Consider the following 23,011-nt stretch of genomic DNA (forward strand, 5'->3'; position numbering starts at 1 on the left):
GCGCCCCCTGCCTCGTGGGCCCCCTGGCAGGCCTCCGGTGCCCATCTTCTGCTATATGAAGTCTTTCGTCCGAGAAAAATCATAAGCAAGCTTTCGGGAAGAAACTCCGCCGCCACGAGGCGGAACCTTGGCGGAACCAATCTAGGGCTCCGGCAGAGCTGTTCTGCCAGGGAAACTTCCCTCCGGGAGGGGGAAATCATCGCCATCGTCATCACCAACGATCCTCTCATCGGGAGGGGGTCAATCTTCATCAACATCTTCACCAGCACCATCTCCTCTCAAACCCTAGTTCATCTCTTGTATCCAATCTTTGTCCCAAAGCCTCATATTGGTACCTGTAGGTTTCTAGTAGTGTTGATTACTCCTTGTAGTTGATGCTAGTTGGTTTACTTGGTGGAAGATCATATCTTCAGATCCATTATGCATATCAATACCCCTCTGATTATGAACATGAATATGATTTGTGAGTAGTTACGTTTGTTCCTGAGGACATGGGAGCAGTCTTGCTATAAGTAGTCATGTGAATTTGGTATTCGTTCGATATTTTGATGAGATGTATGTTGTCTTTCCTCTAGTGGTGTTATGTGAACGTCGACTACATGACACTTCACCATTGTCTGGGCCTAGAGGAAGGCATTGGGAAGTAATAAGTAGATGATGGGTTGCTAGAGTGACAGAAGCTTAAACCCTAGTTTATGTGTTGCTTCGTAAGGGGCTGATTTGGATCCATATGTTTCATGCTATGGTTAGGTTTACCTTAATACTTATTTTGTAGTTGCGGATGCTTGCAATAGGAGTTAATCATAAGTGGGATGCTTGTCCAAGTAAGGGCATCACCCAAGCACCGGTCCACCCACATATCAAATTATCAAAGTACCGAACACGAATCATATGAGCGTGATGAAAACTAGCTTGACGATAATTCCCATGTGTCCTCGGGAGCGCTTTTCTCTATATAAGAGTTTGTCCAGGCTTGTCCTTTGCTACAAAAAGGATTGGGCCATCTTGCTGCACTTTATTTACACTTGTTACTTGTTACCCGTTACAAATTACCTTATCACAAAACCATCTGTTACCGATAATTTCAGTGCTTGCAGAGAATACCTTGCTGAAAACCGCTTATCATTTCCTTCTGCTCCTCGTTGGGTTCGACACTCTTACTTATCAAAAGGACTACGATAGATCCCCTATACTTGTGGGTCATCAAGACTCTTTTCTGGCGCCGTTGTCGGGGAGTGAAGCGCCTTTGGTAGGTGGAATTTGGTAAGGAAAAATTTATATAGTGTGCTGTAATCTACTGTCACTTGTTACTATGGAAAGTAATCCTTTAAGGGGCTTGTTCGGGGTATCTTCACCCCGACCGGTAGAGAAAATAGTTGCTCCTCAACCTACTGAACCTATTGAAAATGTCTACTTTGAAATTCCTTCGGGTATGATAGAGAAACTGTTGGCTAATCCTTTTACAGGAGATGGAACATTGCATCCCGATTTACACTTAATCTATGTGGATGAAGTTTGTGGATTATTTAAGCTTGCAGGTATGCCCGATGATGTTATCAAGAAGAAGGTCTTCCCTTTATCTTTGAAGGGAGATGCATTGACATGGTATAGGCTATGTGATGATATGGGATCATGGAACTACAAACGATTGAAATTGGAATTTCATGAGAAGTTTTATCCTATGCATCTTGTTCATCGTGACCGTAATTATATATATAATTTTTGGCCTCGCGAAGGAGAAAGCATCGCCCAAGCTTGGGGGAGGCTTAAGTCAATTTTATATTCATGCCCCAATCATGAGCTCTAAAGAAAAATGATTATTCAGAATTTTTATGCTCGGCTTTCTCGTAATAATCAATCCATGCTCGATACTTCTTGTACTAGCTCTTTTATGATGAAGACTATTGAATTCAAATGGGATTTATTGGAAAGAATTAAACACAACTCTGAAGATTGGGACCTCGACGAAGGTAAGGAGTCAGGTATAACACCTAAGTTTGATTGTGTTAAATCTTTTATGGATACCGATGCTTTCCGTGAATTTAGCACTAAATATGGACTTGACTCTGAGATAGTAGCTTCTTTCTGTGAATCCTTTGCTACTCATGTTGATCTCCCTAAGGAGAAGTGGTTTAAATATAATCCTCCCATTGTAGTAAAAGTAGTTGCGCCTATTAAAGTTGAAGAAAAGACTATCACTTATAATGATCCTGTTGTTCCTACTGCTTATGTTGAGAAACCACCTTTCCCTGTTAGAATAAAGGATCATGCTAAAGCTTCAACTGTTGTCAACAAAAGTAATATTAGGACACACAAACCCCCTGAGCAAGTCAAAGTTGAACCTAATATTGCTATGGTTAAAGATCTCTTGGCTGATAATATTGATGGGCATGTTATTTATTTCTGTGAGGAAACTGCTAGAATTGCTAAGCCTGGTGCTAAAGATAAACATAGACCTGTTGTAGGCATGCTTGTTATTTCTGTTAAAATAGGAGATCATTGTTATCATGGCTTATGTGATATGGGTGCTAGTGCAAGTGCCATACCTCATTCTTTATACAAAGAAATTATGCATGATATTGCACCTGCTGAGATAGAAGATATCGATGTTACAATTAAGCTTGCCAATAGAGATACTATATCACCGATTGGTATTGTTAGAGATGTTGAAGTCTTGTGTGGGAAGGTTCAATATCCTGCTGATTTTCTTGTTCTTGGTTCCCCGCAAAATAGCTTTTGTCCCATTATATTTGGTAGACCCTTCTTGAATAATGTCAATGCTAGGATAGAGTGCGAAAAGGATGTTGTTACTATTGGTTTGGGTGATATGTCTCATGAGTTTAATTTTTCTAAATTTCGTAGACAACCACGTGATGAGGAATTGCCTAGTAAGGATGAAATTATTGGTCTTGCTTCTATTGTCATGCCTCCTAGTGATCCTTTAGAACAATATTTGCTAGACCATGAAAATGATATGTTTATGAATGAAAGAAGGGAAATAGACGAAGTATTCTTTAAACAGGGACCTATTCGGAAACACAACTTGCCTGTTGAAATTCTAGGGGATCCTCCTCCACCTAAGGGTGATCCCGTGTTTGAGCTTAAACCGTTACCTGATACTCTTAAATATGCTTATCTAGACGAAAAGAAGATATATCCTGTTATTATTAGTGCTAACCTTTTAGAGAAAGAGGAAGAGAAATTATTGAAAAGTCTGAAGAAGCACCGTGCTGCTATTGGATATACTCTTGATGATCTTAACGGCATTAGTCCCACTCTACGTCAACACAAAATAAATTTGGAGAAAGATGCCAAACCAGTTATTGATCACCAACGACGGCTAAATCCTAAGATGAAAGAAGTGGTAAGAAAGGAAATATTAAAGCTCCTTGAGGCAGGTATAATTTATCCCGTTGCTGATAGTCAGTGGGTAAGTCCTGTCCATTGTGTCCCTAAGAAGGGAGGTATTACTGTCGTTCCTAATGATAAAGATGAATTGATTCCGCAAAGAATTATTACAGGTTATAGGATGGTAACCGATTTCCGTAAATTAAATAAAGCTACTAAAAAAGGTCATTACCCTTTGCCATTCATTGATCAAATGCTAGAAAGATTATCTAAACATACACATTTCTGCTTTCTAGATGGTTACTCTGGTTTCTCTCAAATACATGTGTCAGCTGATGATCAAGAAAAGACCACTTTTACTTGCCCTTTCGGTACCTTTGCTTATAGACGTATGCCTTTTGGTTTATGTAATGCACCTGCTACCTTTCAAAGATGCATGATGGCTATATTCTCTGACTTTTGTGAAAAGATTTGTGAGGTTTTCATGGATGATTTATCCGTTTATGGATCCTCTTTTGATGATTGCTTGAGCAACCTTGATCGATTTTTGCAGAGATGTGAAGAAACTAATCTTGTCTTGAATTGGGAGAAATGCCACTTTATGGTTAATGAAGGTATTGTCTTGGGGCATAAAATTTCTAAAAGAGGTATTGAAGTTGATAAAGCTAAAGTTGATGCTATTGAAAAGATGCCGTGTCCCAAGGACATCAAAGGTATAAGAAGTTTCCTTGGTCATGTCGGTTTTTATAGGAGGTTCATTAAGGACTTCTCAAAAATTTCTCGGCCTCTGAATAATCTCTTACAAAAAGATATTCCTTTCGTCTTTGATGATGATTGTGTAGAAGCATTTGAAATACTTAAGAAAGCTTTGATTTCTGCACCTATCGTTCAGCCACCTGATTGGAATTTACCCTTTGAAATTATGTGTGATGCTAGCGATTATGTTGTAGGTGCTGTTCTAGGACAAAGAGTTGATAAGAAGCTGAATGTTATCCAATATACTAGTAAAACTCTAGATAGTGCCCAGAGAAATTATGCTACTACTGAAAAAGAATTTTTAGCAGTTGTATTTGCTTCTGATAAGTTCAGACCTTATATTGTTGATTCTAAAGTAACTATCCACACTGATCATGCTGCTATTAAATATCTTATGGAAAAGAAAGATGCTAAACCTAGACTTATTAGATGGGTTCTCTTGCTACAAGAATTTGATTTGCATATTATTGATAGAAAGGGAGCTGAGAACCCCGTTGCAGACAACTTGTCTAGGTTAGAAAATGTTCCTGATGACCCACTACCTATTAATGATAGCTTTCCTGATGAACAATTAGTTGTCATAAATGCTTCTCGTACTGCTCCATGGTATGCTGATTATGCTAATTACATTGTTGCTAAATTTATACCACCTAGTTTCACATACCAGCAAAAGAAAAAAAATTCTATGATTTGAGGCATTACTTCTGGGATGACCCACACCTTTATAAAGAAGGAGTAGATGGTGTTATTAGACGTTGTATACCTGAGCATGAACAGGAACAGATCCTACGCAAGTGTCACTCTGAGGCTTATGGAGGACACCACGCTGGAGATAGAACTGCACATAAGGTATTGCAATCCGGTTTTTATTGACCTACTCTCTTCAAGGATGCCCGTAACTTTGTCTTATCTTGTGATGAATGTCAAAGAATTGGTAACATTAGTAGACGTCAAGAAATGCCTATGAATTATTCACTTGTTATTGAACCATTTGATGTTTGGGGCTTCGATTATATGGGACTGTTTCCTTCCTCTAATGGATACACACATATTTTAGTTGTTGTTGATTACGTTACTAAGTGGGTAGAAGCTATTCCAACTAGTAGTGCTGATCATAACACCCCTATTAAGATGCTTAAAGAAATTATTTTTCCGAGGTTTGGAGTCCCTAGATATTTAATGACTGATCGTGGTTCACATTTTATTCATGGTGCTTTTCATAAAATGCTTGCTAAGTATGATGTTAATCATAGAATTGCATCTCCATACCACCCACAGTCTAGTGGTCAAGTAGAATTGAGTAATAGAGAGCTCAAATTAATTTTGCAAAAGACTGTTAATAGATCGAGAAAGAATTGGTCCAAGAAACTTGATGATGCATTATGGGCCTATAGAACAGCATATAAAAATCCTATGGGTATGTCTCCGTATAAAATGGTTTATGGAAAAGCATGTCACTTACCTCTCGAACAAGAACATAAGGCATATTGGGCCATTAAAGAGCTCAATTATGATTTCAAACTTGCCGGTGAGAAGAGGTTATTTGACATTAGCTCACTTGATGAATGGAGAACCCAAGCCTATGAGAATGCCAAATTGTTTAAAGAAAAAGTTAAAAGATGGCATGACAAGAGGATACAAAAGCGTGAGTTTAATGTTGGTGATTATGTGTTGCTATTCAACTCTTGTTTAAGATTTTTTTGCAGGAAAGCTTCTCTCTAAATGGGAAGGTCCTTACGTTATCGAGGAGGTCTATCGTTCCGGTGCCATAAAAATCAACAACTTCGAAGGCACAAATTCGAAGATGGTGAACGGTCAAAGAATCAAACATTATATCTCAGGTAATCCCATAAATGTTGAAGCAATATTATTGAAACTGTAACCCCGGAGGAATACATAAGAGACACTTTCCAGAACGTTTCAGACTCCGAAAAGGAATAGGTATGTGGTACGGTAAGTAAACCGACTCCAAAACAGTTCTAATGGCACTTTTTCTCCGTTTTGGAATATTTAAGAAAATGGGAAAATAAGAAGCAGTCCGGGAAGGACACGAGGCTTCCACGAGGGTGGGAGGCGCGCCCCCTGCCTCGTGGGCACCTCGTGTGCTCTCCGGACTCCGTTTTCTTGTACGATACTTCTTTTGGTCGGTAAAAATTCATTATATAATCTCCCGAAGGTTTTGACCACCGTATCACGCAATTATCCTCTGTTTTTGTTTCGAGCTATTTTCTGTCAGGGTTGTCAAGGCCAGGCATCATGTCGTCCCCCTTCTCCAACAATGGTGACAACGATGCTTGGCTAATGAAAATAGAGCTGAAGAGGGAAGAACCCATGGAGATCAACAAGGATGAAGGGATCAAGAAGGCCACGGAGGACCATGCTCCAGCAGTAGAAGAAGAAGACACCCCTCCACCTCATCAAAATCTTCTTACCCCAACTGAGATTGAAGCTTTCAAGATGATTGAGTTAGCTCGTATACAAAACAAGTATCTCACACGTGAAAATATTTTGTTGAAGGAGCATATCGTCGCACTCAAGGGCATTATCCGCAAGTTGGAGGATCTCTTACGCTCGATGTGCGACTATCCATCATCACCACCATCTTCTTCACCAGCAAAGGAGATATAATCACATGGGTATGGGCACTCCCCTTGGCAACTGCCAAGCTTGGGGGAGGTGCCCCGGTATCGTATCACCATCACACTCCTATCTTTACCGTTTTCTTAGTTCGATCCTTTTGGTAATATCTTGATCTAGTAGAATAAAGTTTTAGTATGATTTAGTTTTGAGTTTTTGCCTTATGATCCCTCTACGTAATGGAGTCCGTGAGCTATATAATAAAGATTAGTGTTGAGTCAAGGGCTTGACTATCTTGCTATGATCTTGAGGGAATAAAATAAAAAGAAAGAATAAAAAGAAATAAAGAGATCATATTGATCTTATGGAGAGTAATGACTTCACATATAAAGAGTATGATGATTAAAAGTTGTTGAGAGTTGACAAACATAGTTTTGGTCATCGTTGCAATTAATAGGAAGTAATAAGGAAAGAGATGTTCTACATATAAATATACTATCTTGGACATCTTTATGATTGTGAGCACTCATTAAAATATGACATGATAAAGAGTTGATGTTGGACAAGCAAGACAACGTAATGGGTTATGTTTTCTTGCATCTGAAATAAAGTATATTGTCATGGATCATCCAACATGTTGAGCTTGCCTTTCTCCCTCATGATATCCAATTCTTTGCACCAAGTAGAGATACTACTTGTGCTTCCGAATACCCTTAAACCAAGTTTTGCCATGAGAGTCCACCATATGTACCTATGGATTGAGTAAGATCCCTCAAGTAAGTTGTCATCGTTGCATGCAATAAAAATTGCTCTCTAAATATGTATGACTTATTAGTGTGGAGAAAATAAGCTTTATACGATCTTGTGATGTGGAAGAAATAAAAGCGACGGACTGCATAATAAAGGTCCATATCACAAGTGGCAATATAAAGTGGCGTTCTTTTGCATTAAGATTTCGTGCATCCAACCAAAAGCACATGACAACCTCTGCTTCCCTCTGCAAAGGGCCTATCTTTTACTTTTATTTTCTACCCTTATGCAAGAGTCATGGTGATCTTCACCTTTCCTTTTTACATTTTATCCTTTGGCAAGCACATTGTGTTGGAAAGATCCTGATATATATATCCAATTGGATGTAAGGTAGCATGAGCTATTATTGTTGACGTTACCCTTGAGGTAAAAGGTTGGGAGGCGAAACTATAAGCCCCTATCTTTCTTTGTGTCCGATTAAAACTCCATACCCATAAGTATTGTGTGAGTGTTAGCAATTGTGAAAGACTAAATGATAGTTGAGTATGTGGACTTGCTGGAAAGCTCTTACATAGACTCTTTCCGATGTTATGATAAATTGCAATTGCTTCCATGACTGAGATTTTAGTTTGTTAGTTTTCAATGAAGTTTCTGATTCATACTTGACATTGTGAAGATTATTACTTGAGCATAAGAAACCATATGACAATATTTATATATGTTGCTGTTATAAGAATGATCATGATGCCCTCGTGTCCGTATTTTATTTTATCGACACCTCTATCTCTAAACATGTGGACATATTTATCGCTATCGGCTTCCGCTTGAGGACAAGCGAGGTCTAAGCTTGGGGGAGTTGATACGTCCATTTTGCATCATGCTTTTATATCATTATTTATTGCATTATGGGCTGTTATTACACATTATGTCACAATACTTATGCCTATTCTCTCTTATTTTACAAGGTTTATATGAAGAGGGAGAATGCCGGCAGCTGGGATTCTGGGCTGGAAAAGGAGCAAATATTAGAGACCTATTCTGCACAGCTCCAAAAGTCCTGGAACTTCACGGAAGTCATTTTTGGAATTAATAAAAAATACTGGCGAAAGAATCCACCAGAGGGGGCCCACACCCTGGCCACGAGGGTGGGGGGCGCGCCCGCCTGCCTCATGGGCCCCCTGGCAGGCCTCCGGTGCCCATCTTCTGCTATATGAAGTCTTTCGTCCGAGAAAAAGCATAAGCAAGCTTTCGGGAAGAAACTCCGCCGCCACGAGGCGGAACCAATCTATGGCTCCGGCAGAGCTGTTCTGTCGGGGAAACTTCCCTCCGGGAGGGGGAAATCATTGCCATCGTCAGGGGGTCAATCTTCATCAACATCTTCACCAGCACCATCTCCTCTCAAACCCTAGTTCATCTCTTGTATCCAATCTTTGTCCCAAAGCCTCAGATTGGTACCTGTAGGTTTTTAGTAGTGTTGATTACTCCTTGTAGTTGATGCTAGTTGGTTTACTTGGTGGAAGATCATATGTTCAGATCCATTATGCATATCAATACCCCTCTGATTATGAACATGAATATGATTTGTGAGTAGTTACGTTTGTTCCCGAGGACATGGGAGAAGTCTTGCTATAAGTAGTCATTGTGAATTTGGTATTCGTTCGATATTTTGATGAGATGTATGTTGTCTTTCCTCTAGTGGTGTTATGTGAACGTCGACTACATGACACTTCACCATTGTTTGGGCCTAGAGGAAGGCATTGGGAAGTAATAAGTAGATGATGGGTTGCTAGAGTGACAGAAGCTTAAACCCTATTTCATGCGTTGCTTCGTAAGGGGCTGATTTGGATCCATATGTTTCATGCTATGGTTAGGTTTACCTTACTACTTATTTTGTAGTTGCGGATGCTTGCAATAGGAGTTAATCATAAGTGGAGTGCTTGTCCAAGTAAGGGCAGCACCCAAGCACCGGTCCACCCACATATCAAATTATCAAAGTACCGAACGCGAATCATATGAGCGTGATGAAAACTAGCTTGACGATAATTCCCATGTGTCCTGGGAGCGCTTTTCTCTATATAAGAGTTTGTCCAGGCTTGTCCTTTGCTACAAAAAGGATTGGGCCATCTTGCTGCACTTTATTTACACTTGTTACTTGTTACCCGTTACAAATTACCTTATCACAAAACTATCTGTTACCGATAATTTCAGTGCTTGCAGAGAATACCTTGCTGAAAACCACTTATCATTTCCTTCTGCTCCTCGTTGGGTTTGACACTCTTACTTATCGAAAGGACTATGATAGATCCCCTATACTTGTGGGTCATCAGCGGCAGCTATATCAACATCCTCTACCGCGACACCATGACCAAGCTTGGCATCGAGGCAAGGCAGGTGGAGCCGACCCGGATGGTGTTCCACGGCATCGTGCCAGGTCTCTCCTGCTCCCCGATCGGCTGGATCCGGCTTGACGTCCTGTTCGGCACCAGCGACCACTTCTGGTGCGAGCCCATCTGGTTTGAGGTGGTGGACCTGTCCATCCCTTACCACGCGCTGCTAGGTCGGCCCGCGCTGGCGATGTTTATGGCGGTTCCCCACTACGCCTACTTGAAGATGAAGATGTCGGGTCCCAAGGGCCTCATCACTATTGCCGGTGACTACAAGAAATCCCTGGAGTGCGCTCGAGCCATCGCCAAGTTGACCGAGTCGCTGGTCATAGCTGAGAAGTGGCGCCAACTCGACCGGATCGTGGCGCTGGCCGGCGAGCAGCAGGCTATGCCGGCTCCGGCCAGGGAGTCGGTTGGCGAGGTCTCATTCCAGCCGTCTAAGGACACCAAGAAGATCCCGCTCAACCGGGCCAACCCCAACTGCAGCCAACACGTGGTTGTGGGCACCCACCTCAGCCGCAAATAGGAAGGCGAGCTCGTCAACTTCCTCCATGAGAATCGGGATATCTTTGCATGGTCCCTAAAGGACATGCCGGGTGTTTCGAGGAAATACGCCGAGCACAAACTAAGCGTCTACAAGGATGCCAAGCCTGTCCGCCAACCCCTACACTGCTTTTCTGAGGAGAAGCGAAGAACCATAAGGCACATAGTCCGCTATGAGAAAAGGTACAATTCAAATTCAATCTCAACTCTTCAGTTTTAATGCAGCCCATGATTCAATAAAAAAATGCATACATATATGTACATAGCATCAACCCCAACATTCAAAAATACAAAACCAGGGGTGGGTCATATCTCTCTTCCTCAAAAACATGACAAGTAGAAAATTGTTTGCTCGGAAAACCATTCAGTGACTAACACACTAATTTAATACCGCCGGTGCACACCACTTTAACCTATACACATAAAATAAACACAGATGACATTTTACTAAATCTAAAATGGGAAGAAAAGAAAAAACACATAAATCATGGAAAAACGCCACATACTTGGCTGCTCCTCTCCTCCCCCTCCCCTTCTCGCTCCCAAACAATCACCGCCACCTGACATAAAGAAAGAAACAGATGTCACAAAAACAAATGACTGAAAAAAGAAAGAAAGAATGAAAACAATGACTGATATAAATCGAAACTAGCTGTCAAAATATACATACTAAAACTAATACAGATATCAACTATAAACTGCTAAAACATAAAACAAATGTACAAATCTGCCACTGAGTCTAGCAAAAAAACACTAATAAAAAAAACCTGAACAAAAAACACATGGTCTACGCTGATTCATCTCTGAGTTGCTTCTCCATTTATATTCAGTTGTTTGCATATAAAAAAAGTTGATTCACAACTCTTAGAAAAGTTGAGTTCAGCCTGCAACAAGTAGACCACATGCTCACAAAAAAGACAAACACAAAAAATCTAGCAGATCATATAAAATCTGAATCACAACACTGAATCTTTCTGAACATTTATCTTTCTGAATCTGTATCTACTGTGAATTTAGCAGAGCATGTAAAATCTGAATCACAACACTGAATCTTTCTGAACATTTATGTTCTGAATCTGTATGTACTGGGAATTTAGCAGAGCATGTAAAATCGGCCCCATTAAACAAACTACACACCACATGGCACTGAAAAAATCTTTCTGAATCATCCGTGAGTCTATCAGAGAGATTGAACAAAAATCTGCTCCATCCATCAAACCCTAACACTGAAATAAACACCCCCACCTACCAAAAAAAGAGGCTATAATCTATACAAAAATAAGCAGTGACACACTCAATTCTTTATCAATCCTTATCTACACACGAAATCCCCACCTCACCAGCAGAACCACTCCACCCACCACTAGATAGATCGAAAAACACAGACAGAAAAAAGGAGCCTCGTGCTTCTAACAATCAGGGGGATTGCGAGCGGGCAAAAAGCCTTTCCTAAAAATCGATGGACACACAAACAAAAAGAAACAAACTCATGGAGGCATTGGAAGCACGAACCCTAGATCGATTAACACACAAAAACAACCCATAAACTAGATACTAGATCTGTGAGCAAACCACATACACAAAGAAAGAAGAGAAGAAAGGGGAGAACAACAGATGCAACTCACTCCAATGCGTCTCTCTCTTCTTGTAGCTCTCCAAAAGTCGCCGTCACCAGAAGCATGTGAAGAGGACAAAACTGAATCGCCGCCCATTAATTCACGAACCTGCTCCCACAGAGACAAAAAACGGCCCGCCAGCCCAACCAACAACGGCCCGCTACGCAAAATCCACGGGAAAGAACGGGCCGCGAGACAGGCAACGGCACCAGCGACGCGAGCGCGCACGAAGCAGGACGAACAAAGTTGTACGCGCGAATCTCAAAGACAGGACAAAATCCAATGGCTATGCATTTAGATGTGAGATAGCTATTTCACATCTAGATGTGAAATAGCAAACCTGAATTAATTATACTTGGGGCCCAAGTTGTGCATTATTTTCCAGTTTGGAAGCATGATGAAGGGCAGTAGATATGAATGGTGTATTTTATAAACAACAACTTTAGAAACAGAGGCACTCCTGAACCATGTTTATCTCGGGGTGCATGACTTTCAAGTAGTGCACCTATGTGTGGGTTAATGAAAAAACCACTTTGAGTGATCCTTCCTTTAGAGACATAGCTTTCATAGGCCAGAAAACAAAAACTGTCCTTGCTGCCGATTTGCGTCGATCATCCGCGGATAAAATGTCTGACGGCACAGCTAGATAGATTCGTTCATTGATAAATAATACTCCCTCCGTTCCTTTATATAAGGTGTATTTGTTTTTTGAAAAGTCAAACAAGTGCAAGTTTGACCAAGTTTTTAGAAAAATGTATCAACATTCACAATACGAAATTTATATCATTTGATCCATCATAAAAAGTAGTTTCATATTTTATCTACTAGGTATTGCAAATGTTTTTATTTTATTCTATAATCTTGGTCAAACATTCAAATGGTTGACTTGCACGGAAACCAATACACCTTATATTCTGGAACGGAGGGAGTAAATCCAGTGAAACAGTGACAGAGAAGACCGTCACCACATGCCCAAATCCTAGAAAATTCCATGGCCAGCGTAGAACTTTGCATGGCTCAACGGCCATGGTATGGACACAAAGAGCACAAGAGAAAGCACAGGAGAGGAACGAAGTGGTTTACCTACACCCACAGAGTTGGACTGAGTGGAGTCTCACGACGGAGAATCAAGAGGAGGGAGTTGGGGGACGGGCAGAGGTGCATCTAGGGTTCGACGCCGCTGCAACTCGGGGGAGAAGATGGCCGGGCTGGGATTCCCAAGGCAGGTGCATACACCCTGCCGCGGCAACCTTTGTGATGTGCCGGATCTGGACTCCCTCCGGCCCGGGAGTGCGGCGTCCGAGGGTACCCACCGCACGGCCGCGTCGTAGTGGTCGACCGCACGACTGTGTGAGGACCCTCTCTGTGCCGTCCCCTCCTTCCTCAGTGGAACATGGCTGAGGAAGTGATTTGGGACAAGGTCGGGGATTGGTCTTCGGCGGCGGCGGCGGCCATCTCGAGCCCCTTCCGTCACGGCCGCGTGAGAGCAGATTCGGGAGCCGCTTCCTTGACGAGCATGCGCACGTCAAGGACGTGGAGCTCCACCGCCTAACCTTGGCAATCTGCAAGCAACAGCCTCCACCAGTAGGTAAGCATGTGGAAATGGTACAGACAAACCTTAAGGAATTAGGAAGCAGAGAGTTGCTTGAGCACATCCAACCAGGAGAGACAAATAGACAATACTCTGTGTTAGCTAGCTTGATTTTTTTTAGCAAGTGGCAGATATGATTAAGCCAACAAACAACTTGCTAGCTTAATCTTGTAGTATTGTATTTGGTTGGGTACAACTGCTACTATGTCTCATCTGGCCGGCGACGACCAAACCAAGATACGAACTCATTTGTAGCTTTGGTGCTTGGAAGGATGACTGAAGTTGCATGATGATATTATATATTCAGAACAGATGTGGATAACCATGCAAAGAAAGTACTCCCTTCGTTCCTAAATATAAGTCTTTGTAGAGATTCCACTATAAACTACATACGGATGTATATAGATACATTTTAAGTATGGATTCATTCATTTTGTTCCGTATGTAGTCCACCTAGTGGAATCTCTAAAAAACTTACATTTAGGAACGGAGGGAATAGTAATTAAGTACTAACAAAATTTCGAGTGTACCTTGATTCTTACTTTTCAAAATCAAAACGCAGATGCTGTCCCGGACATATTATCCTCTCCTCAATAGAAATGCTCGTTACCAATTAATCCTTTAAAGAGCCACCAATATAATTAAGCTTGTCCTGCTGCAGGCTGCAGCTGATGAATTATGTAGAAGAGGCATCCATCTGAATCTGAAAGAAAGAAATAAACCACTAAGAGGCAACAAGTAGTCGTTATGGGAGATTTTGTAGATAAAACATGTGAATGGAAACTACAACAACAAGAAGGAGAGGATGAGGAAGCTGCGGTGCTGCGCGTCGCGTCGGCCGGGGCACCTTCGTGACCTCCGACCCCCGCCGCCGCCCCGACTCGACCTCCGACCCATTCCGCTGCCGCCCCAAGTCGACGACCTCTTCCCGCTCTGGCCCGGCTCCGCCACCGGTGGCTCATCGACGACCTCCTCCCGGATAAGTTCAATCATAGCCCAGATCCGAGGCCGCCGCCGTTGCGCAGCAAACTCTGTCCGGTGATGGGAGAAGCGTGGGGGTGGTGAGGTGGCTGAGCGGGAGATAGGGGAAGGTAGGGGTCGGCAGCTGTGGAGCGGGAGATGGGGGCGGCGGCGCATCGTGAAGAGGGAAAAGAGTGGTCGCATCGGGACAGGGTGGATCGAGAGCAGGGGTGGCCTATGTTTTTTTTTTTTCTGCCGGGAGAGGTGGTGAGAGCTGATGCGAAAAAAAAAACAAAGAGGAGGGAGGTTAGGAGTAGAGTCAATTGGATTTTTCATTAAAATCTGTTATTTGTTTCCTTAGAATTTGTTATTTGTTTCCTAAAGCAAATTGCATTGATGAGATGGATCGCTTGATTTGGATAAGTTAGGATCTATGTCTTATATACAATGGGAAAGTGTTTGTTTACAAGGAAATAGTGAAGAAAAAGTAAACCGGTTGGATGGTGGGAGCGGAGACGGAAAAAAACCAGCGAAAAAAAGGTTGAAAGTGGTGGGATGAAAATAAATCATGGAGACTATTCACCAACTCAGACATTATGAATAGAGATTATGGGTACACCGGTGGAATAACTAAAAGAAATATTATGGTCTTAAGAAATTCTACATAAAGGACTTGAGGTAAAAGGTAGAATAATTAAAAGGAAGGATCTATAGGCTTCAATATGTTGGGGTTACTAAATTGGAAAGGGAAGGATTTAATTCCCAACTAAAACGGGTGACGATGTCATGGTAATTAATGAAATCATTTATACTTAAATTCCATTAAATATACTTAAATGGAATCCGTGGGAGATTATGCCCGGCAAAGAAAATATTAACACGGCTAAATTGCAACATATTTTTTTATGTTCATTTTATAGAAGGATGTTGTGTTGCAATGAATCCGGTGCTGTGGGACATTATGCTTACATAAAACATCATTTTTTCCGTTGCAACGCACAGGCATATGTGCTAGTCTCTAAAAAAGACTTATATTAGGAATGGAGGGAGTATAAGTTTATTTTTCGTGAGTGTTCTATAAATTCCATAGTATTTTAGAATTCCAGAACATCTATTTTAGAATTCCATAGTATTTTTTGTGAGCATAACCACATGGAGACCGATCTATATTTGTGATCATCCAATGACCACATAAAGATCAACCAACTTATAATCACATGACTTGAGGGTTCTATAGGATATTTTACTAGGATTTACTGTTGACCCATATGCTACTTGTGACTTGCGTTGGGATTTTCCCCGAAAAAAAGGTGAAGCAATATAGTAGCGGATAATATTTCCCTCGGTGAGAACCAAGGTTATCGAACCAATAGAAAAATCACATAAACATCTAGTGAACAACACCTACACACAAGAGCAAATACTTGCGCCCAACGCGGGCAAGAGGGTTGTCAATCCCTTTGAACTCGTTACTTATAAGAACTAGTAGAGTGCCCGTGCGTTGCCACGGGCTCTTGAAATAGTTTACCAGAGTTACATGTTAAAATCCACACATACAAACAATATAACACAAACTGGAGTCCATTATTGCAATGTAACAAGCTGAGTGATGTTACAACTTAACATCTATTACAAAAATACTAATATCTAGATGATGCGCTTAAGAAATTCTTTCACAATATCAGGAAAGTTTCCTCTGGCTTCATTCCCGCGATGTTTTAGCAAGTATAATAAAAAATGCTTCCTCAATTCATACCCATCCTGCAGAAAAAATAAATGTAGTTAGTATGAAAAATTCACAGAGAAGGTCTTAAAACATGTAACCCACAATACTCACCGCGCAAACCGGCTTGACCAATTCTTTACCGTTCCACCAGAGCATAAAATGAAAAACAAAATAGCCAGACACATTCCTGGAAAACTTTCAATTAATATTATAAATAATATAATGATAACAAAAGTAAATATTCTTGTTATGAATTCATTACCCGTCTATACTCGTTGGAACACCGGCCGGAAATAAACGATGCCATTTAGATATATCAAAATTCCACCCAGGCAGCTTTATTTCGAGTGCTTCTTTGAAATCCCTTGAAAAACTTTTTAATTTCAGTGAATGCCTCAAGTTTTTATCCTCTGACGATTGTGATGATTGAATAGGATCCATAATATATAGACGACGTGCCTCCTTGTCGATGATGTAGAGGATGTATCGGCCGATGGATGCATAGGGAAGATAAATCTACAAGTGGAGCTATTAGAAACAAAAACAAACCATGATGCGCTACGGGCCTTTTAACATTAATCTAATCCTACGTAAATTTATGGTGCGGAGGAGACGTATCAGACAACGCCATCACATTCAAAAACAAAGCGCCGAGGTAAATTTACATTGCACATTTACGTCAATTGGTCAACATGCTTGCCTTGACTCCAGGAATACCTCCGGCTGATGGAGGTTGCCAGGTAGGGTTACGCTAATAGAAATATTTTGATTAGAAATCGATAGAAACTTTATGAAAAATAACGCCTAGCTTGGAGCCTTGGACTTGCAAAGCCAAAGACGTGGTCCACGTCCATGGGCGAGGAAGGGAATCGTAGGAAAAATTGGATACACTTATATTAGTATTTCAGGTCTGCCCAATACATAGTGTTCCTGATATTTTGGATATTTTACGCCAAGTTTCTTACTAAACACAATAGGCCTCTCGCAATCTAAGAGGCTTCTTTGGTTTTGGGTGGTTCAACAAGAGGTATTGCTTCAACACGCTGTTTCCCAGTCGAAGCTCTCTTCTTCCGACTGTCCTAGATAGGGGCAAGATTATGTTGAGAGATAAGAATAAATGCTAGTAGTAAATAGGACAAAATCGTAGTTAATCCAACAAGTTTCTTGGCAAAATTTCTGATCACAAAAACGGAAAATTCATGTTGTGTAATTACAGCGGCAGTACACATAGGAGTGACTCCATTCAAGATGTGAAGTTACATCAATATACTTGCAAACATAAGACAGAGCACAGACTTCATATCTTTGCTATCGGCTAGAGCTTCAGCTCCGATCCCTAAGTTAATATTCACATCTTCTCAGTAACAATGCAGTTATGCCCAACTTCTGGTCACACAAGGATCATGGACTGATTACAGGTCACGTTACAACATGAGCACAAGAGTAAGCATACACATGCCAAAAGACAGAATATGCGTTGACTGAATAACCTGCACGGAAGGCATTAGCACTACATTAATGTCCCTAAAATCTACACCAAAAATGTAGCAAAAATCCTGACAATTAGAATATATTGCAAAACAGAATGCCAAAGACAGTTCAGTATATATTACCAATGCAACTCAGTTATCAACAAAATGAGCTAACTAATTTAACTGGACAAAAATGGATTTGATTGTGGTAACCAGTTAGAACACAAGGTAACAATGTCTCACGTGCTTGAGGCTGGTGCAGGGTAGGTTGGACCTAGCGAAGGACTGGATCCATCGGTGCGATTTATGCGGCCATATCTATCTGCAAGGGCGAACGGCGAGATGGTCATCGAAGAAGCATTAGAGCAACAAAAGTCCTCGTGAACCTTTGGTTCTGTGGAGGGCAGGTAAAAGTAAAATTTTGTTCCAAAATTATTTGATAACAAGTTAAGTTCGAATGTGAAATTTGAGATTACAACAGTACAAAAAATAACTATGAAATGCTGAGGATCATCTCCCTTCAGAAATGTCATCAATTAAGAATGCTAAAAAGATCATCACAAATTACCTGAAGGCCTTATCTCTGCTGTAAAGAGATGATTGTAGGGCACTTATACAAAGACAATGTCTTCTCCTCAAAGTGCACGGCCAACGCGGAATTTGCTGCCTTCAGGCTGTCCTAATTTTGCCATGCACCCCATGTCTGATTATCCACAAGAGCTCTGACAAACAACAAATCAGCTGGACCATGAAACAAAAGGACAATAAATTTACGAGGAAGGTAATTTTCTGTTATTGGCAAAACATTTGATAATTGCTTAAACCCAACACCAACCACTACTTTGTCGCGCATCTATTGCCAAAATCGCAGCTTCTCTTATAGATCATGAGTGTGTGTGTGTGTGCGTGTGTGCGTGCGCGTGCGCGTGTGTGTGCGTGTGTGCGCGCGCGCGCGCGCGCGTGTGTGTGTGTGTGTGTGTGTGATATCTCTAAATCGAATAAACCTCCAAGTATGCAATTCATGAGCACAAAACAGAAATTATAGTTCATTATCTCTAAAAAATGAAGCGGGAGGAGAGAAATCATGACTCACCTCACCCAACAACAAGGTGGAAACTGCAACCCAAGAAAAAAGATGCCCTTCCCTCTCTCGGTGAAGAGCATGCATGCCTTCAGGAGGTGCCAACCTCAATCTCCTTCCTTCCTTGGATGTGCTATCTAAGTACAAATTCCAGAAAAAAATACAAACCATACAAAGGAGATTACTTTCCAGTAGTCAGGGGCCGCAAAATGCAGCCATGACACACCTATTATACACATGCATTCACCTTTAAGAGTGACTAATCAGTAAACACTAAAAGGGAGTAGGAAATAAACAAAATACTCGTATTACTGTTAAGAGGTGAATAAAACATATCATTTTTTAGGCTTTTGCAACCAGTGGCAAGAAACAAATACATGTGCATCCTACTGCTGATTCCTCACAATAATAACCTACTTGATAAACACTGGTACAAAAATAAATATTATATAAACAAACTAATCTTGAAAAATGGTAGTTGGATTAAGAAGCAATTAATTTGAAGAGACCAAGAATATTTGTGGAGATGGAAAAATGACTCCTCGTTGGCGTTCCAGCAAATAGGCTGTGAGCAACTCAGTCTGCTACGGAATAAAAGAAATTACGGAGCTAACCAACGTGCAAGATTGATTTCTATAAAACAGATTCACTTATATGCAATGGCATATGAGTGGTGGCAGGGTTATCTCACCACGGAAAAGGATTCTGAATCCCATCTCGCCGCAGAGTCCACACACCACAGCTCGCTGCAAAGGCTATCTCGGCGCCTGCCTTGAAGACACGAAGCAGGGGCGCTTGGAGCGGCCAGCATGGAGTTGACGAGCACGTGGCTCGGAGGCTTGTTCTCCTCTCCGGGATCAGTCTGGACAAGGAGTAGCGTGAACCTCAGAGGAAGATCCCATTGTTGGTCGGGCTCAGGGAGCTTTTCGAGGAGCGGATGTAATGGAGTAGCAGCTATAATGATTGGTCCTCACCGTCCACCACCTCTTCATCCAACTTTCCGGGTGGGCCGAGATCGTGGTACGATGGTGGCCGAGGCTGAACGCCGCGAAGCCTACCTTCCAACCACCATGTGGTCGCGCCCACCCGCCGCCGCTCACTGGTCTGCCGTGAACAACTGCCTTCCACACGTACAAGCCAGCAGCAGCCAGCCAGTCGCTGTCGAAACCACCGCTCACCATGCGTGATTAGAATATGAACGGAAGAGACCTGGGAGTGGGCTAAAAGAAAAGGAAAATTACATCGGTGCGAAAAGAAAAATTACCTCGCTGCCTTTGCCGTGGAGCAACAATGTGGCGTGCTGGTGCGATCGGTATAATCTCACACAAAATCTTACTTGAAAACAACATCTCTGGTAAAATCTCCACATCATTGACCTCATCGGGTTTCAAGTATATCTTTCTCTCCTGGCATATACTCTGTATTAAATTAAGATGAATGAGCATCAACCACTCTAGTCTCAAGTAAAAGAATGAAACATTACTTCTGAAAGAACTACAAAAGAATGGTGTGCAGGAGCTTACTTCAAAACAACATCTCTGGTATAATCTCCACTGAAATAGCCATCTATTGAGTTTCCTTGATGACCCCTAGCAAGAATCAGTGCAAGATTGTTGGCCACTAAAAAATTAGGTACGCAACATTCAAGTAGAGACCGAAAAGTATCAAAACACGTAGCAGAAGTCATGCAACCTTCAACCATGATAAAAGAACACCCTTTTCACTAAGACCGCATTTAATGGACTAAAATTATTGATAATAGCTAGGTCTTACCATAAGCGATCTGCTGTCAAATATTTTGCACTCTTATGTTGTCAATTATCAAGATAAAACGTCTCTAGACAGTCATTTCTGCAAAACCCACCAAGTGACATTACAAAGAGCACCGCAAGTGATGCTCCAACGGGTAGCCAATGGATAAACGTACACCTGCCAGGGCACCTTGGGTGCTAGCTAGTCTTGCTTCAGAAAAGGTAATGGTTTCAAGAATCGAGTGAATGGATCGTCCAAGGCTGAGAGCATTTTCTTTGGTGCGGCATCTGAAAAAAATGTGGGATAAGAAAATTCAATCAGACAACGTAAGAACTGTAAAAACACAACATCTCTCAGTTCTGCACAGATCAATGCTTTATATATCTAAGTGGTTCGTTATGTTTCTGACAAAATTTCAGATTCAACCAAAGCAAGTACAAGACATATAACTGCATTTGATCCAATTATCAAATTCAGTCGTATTTTCTAAAATATGAAGACTTGCAAAAGTGTGAGCCGTTGAGGCAGCTGGTAAATTATATGATTCGTTATATGATAAATTAAGTGAATTTTTGTATGAATCACCGTGATTCTTCCTACCATTCTATTAGTAATGTGATTTTCTGTATCCGTTGAACTCACACCTCATGTAGACATTAGGGTCGAGGAACGTAAGAAACGAAATCCCAGAACAATAGTACAATCGTGTGCCTTTTAATTCCTACAACAATTATCCGATTTGCAAGAGAATAGTTTCTCCTCAGATCACACAACTCCTGCATAATAACAGAACCATATTTATCAATCTTCAAGTCGATGACCTGAAGCAAATTAGTGGTAGCAGTGTCAATGAGTTTTGATCAAGGAATATATGTCTATATACTTGAAGCAAACAAAACACAAATATATCCAGTTTAAGGAGTTTAGCTATCACCTCATTAATTTGACCTCAACTACTTTGGTGCTATAGCACATGTTTTCGCCAACAAGTGTTGTGAGGTGAATGTATTGAGATCAAGTAGTTTTAGTGCCATGGATAACCGTTAATGGCCAACAATCTGGTGCAAAAACAACTCAACAAAATGTTCAGATCATACTTTTATATAGGAATTATTAAGAGGACTATTACTATGTACTACCTGTGTATTGTGGAAAAAAATGTTCAGATCATTTTACCTTTAAGGCTGCTGTAATCTGCTATACACTCTGATAGTTTCGAATATAGTTCAGTAGGCATAAGCCCGCCGTAGTTCCCTGTCAAGAAAAAAAAGTGTGTTGGCAATGGAATCTTATCAAAACTGTAAAGTAAAACACACACCACTGAAGAAATCAATCTTTAAGAAAGAAAAAATAGTACCTTAGTCAATACAGCTATAACTGAAAAGTAGTTCCCAAGTATAAGTGATGGCCATGCCTCATTTATTTACAACGGGCCATCATATTGACAAGTAGCGGAAATATAAATCAAGTCGTTGCTGACTCTGTATGGAGAAAATATCAGATATAGCCTGCTCTTATGGATTTGGAGCATCCCATATTAAGTATAAGCGCCATTTGCTGAAGGACTATTTGCAGAACAGAATATTTCAATACTATGGGAATATTATATTGCATAGCTGACTATCTAATTATTCGGAAATCTATAATTTTAGAAGCACAATAAATTCAAGAATATTAACACCGTGCCGAATGCTGAAAACTTTTGTTGACCAATGACCACCAACATGTTTTTAGAAAATTGTGTCACAAGCAGTATATGCAAATACAATGGTATTTTTTCGACCTGATATGTGTATGGCACACAAGTTCATACCATTTTACTAAGCTGACAATGTTCACATAGTTCAGGCATCAAGACCGAATGGTAAAGTAACTGAAACAAAGACAAACTGAAAGGCTTCACAAAGTTCTGTTGTCAGTTTTGAATAGGAAATGATAGACAAAGAATCTTGGAGCCTTTTGAGCCGACTAAAATTACTTAAATACTTTACCATAAGGTCCATAAGAACTTGAAATCAGGTAAATGTGGATTTGTTTTTTTCAGATGGCAGATGTGAAATTTAGTGGGAAAGAGAGCACTTAATGATAAACCAACTCATGTACATGTGAGGCCAGGCACAACACTTTCTGTAACATATCCCCACTATCTAGATTATCATACTACAAGCATTTCACAAATTGTTAAACAACCATACAAAGGAAGAGAGATATGCCCCCGCACACGGTACACTCCCCTTGAGAAAACTATAAAAGGGTCTTTCCGTCCTATGGGTTGACTCGCTTAAACTAATCAGCATTATATGAGAATTAGATGGACTGCAGGTAATCAAGCTAATTGCTTCGGAATTCAACTATGCGATGTGTGGTTGGATCACACATACTGTACCTTGTGCATATGTCAAGCGAATCATCAACTGAACATACAACAAACAGAACAACACAATTCATCTCCCCA

General features: G+C 40.9%; 1 protein-coding gene and 3 long non-coding RNA genes across 11 annotated transcripts; 1 reads left to right on the plus strand and 3 right to left on the minus strand.

The window, feature by feature from the left end:
- Positions 1-9,792: 9,792 nt before the first annotated feature.
- LOC109744687 (uncharacterized) lies at positions 9,793-10,341 on the plus strand. The gene has a single exon (XM_020303841.1). It carries the CDS (start codon positions 9,793-9,795, stop codon positions 10,339-10,341), a length of 549 nt encoding a protein of 182 aa, XP_020159430.1.
- Positions 10,342-10,530: 189 nt separating this feature from the next.
- LOC123494225 (uncharacterized) lies at positions 10,531-14,779 on the minus strand. Of its 2 annotated transcripts, none has more exons than XR_006664696.2 (4): positions 14,096-14,779; positions 11,984-13,536; positions 10,865-10,918; positions 10,531-10,771 (listed from the first exon to the last, which is right to left on the minus strand). It is a non-coding gene; the product is annotated as an uncharacterized lncRNA (long non-coding RNA). The 2 variants fall into 2 exon arrangements; XR_006664695.2 differs by having other exon boundaries at positions 14,108-14,778.
- A 2,632-nt stretch (positions 14,780-17,411) lies between these two features.
- On the minus strand, positions 17,412-18,433 carry LOC141022183 (uncharacterized). Its single transcript, XR_012183367.1, has 3 exons — positions 18,292-18,433; positions 17,967-18,045; positions 17,412-17,741 (listed from the first exon to the last, which is right to left on the minus strand). It is a non-coding gene; the product is annotated as an uncharacterized lncRNA (long non-coding RNA).
- A 402-nt stretch (positions 18,434-18,835) lies between these two features.
- Positions 18,836-21,627, minus strand: LOC109744689 (uncharacterized). Of its 7 annotated transcripts, none has more exons than XR_012183371.1 (6): positions 21,157-21,611; positions 20,578-20,843; positions 20,328-20,393; positions 20,069-20,222; positions 19,496-19,666; positions 18,836-18,941 (listed from the first exon to the last, which is right to left on the minus strand). It is a non-coding gene; the product is annotated as an uncharacterized lncRNA (long non-coding RNA). The 7 variants fall into 7 exon arrangements; XR_012183372.1 differs by having other exon boundaries at positions 18,846-18,937; XR_012183370.1 differs by lacking the exons at positions 18,836-18,941; positions 19,496-19,666 and adding an exon at positions 19,673-19,962 and having other exon boundaries at positions 21,157-21,332; positions 21,491-21,627.
- Between the last annotated feature and the right edge of the window lie 1,384 nt (positions 21,628-23,011).

The sequence above is a fragment of the Aegilops tauschii genome, chromosome 5, assembly GCF_002575655.3.
Source record: "Aegilops tauschii subsp. strangulata cultivar AL8/78 chromosome 5, Aet v6.0, whole genome shotgun sequence".
Lineage (NCBI taxonomy): Eukaryota > Viridiplantae > Streptophyta > Magnoliopsida > Poales > Poaceae > Aegilops > Aegilops tauschii.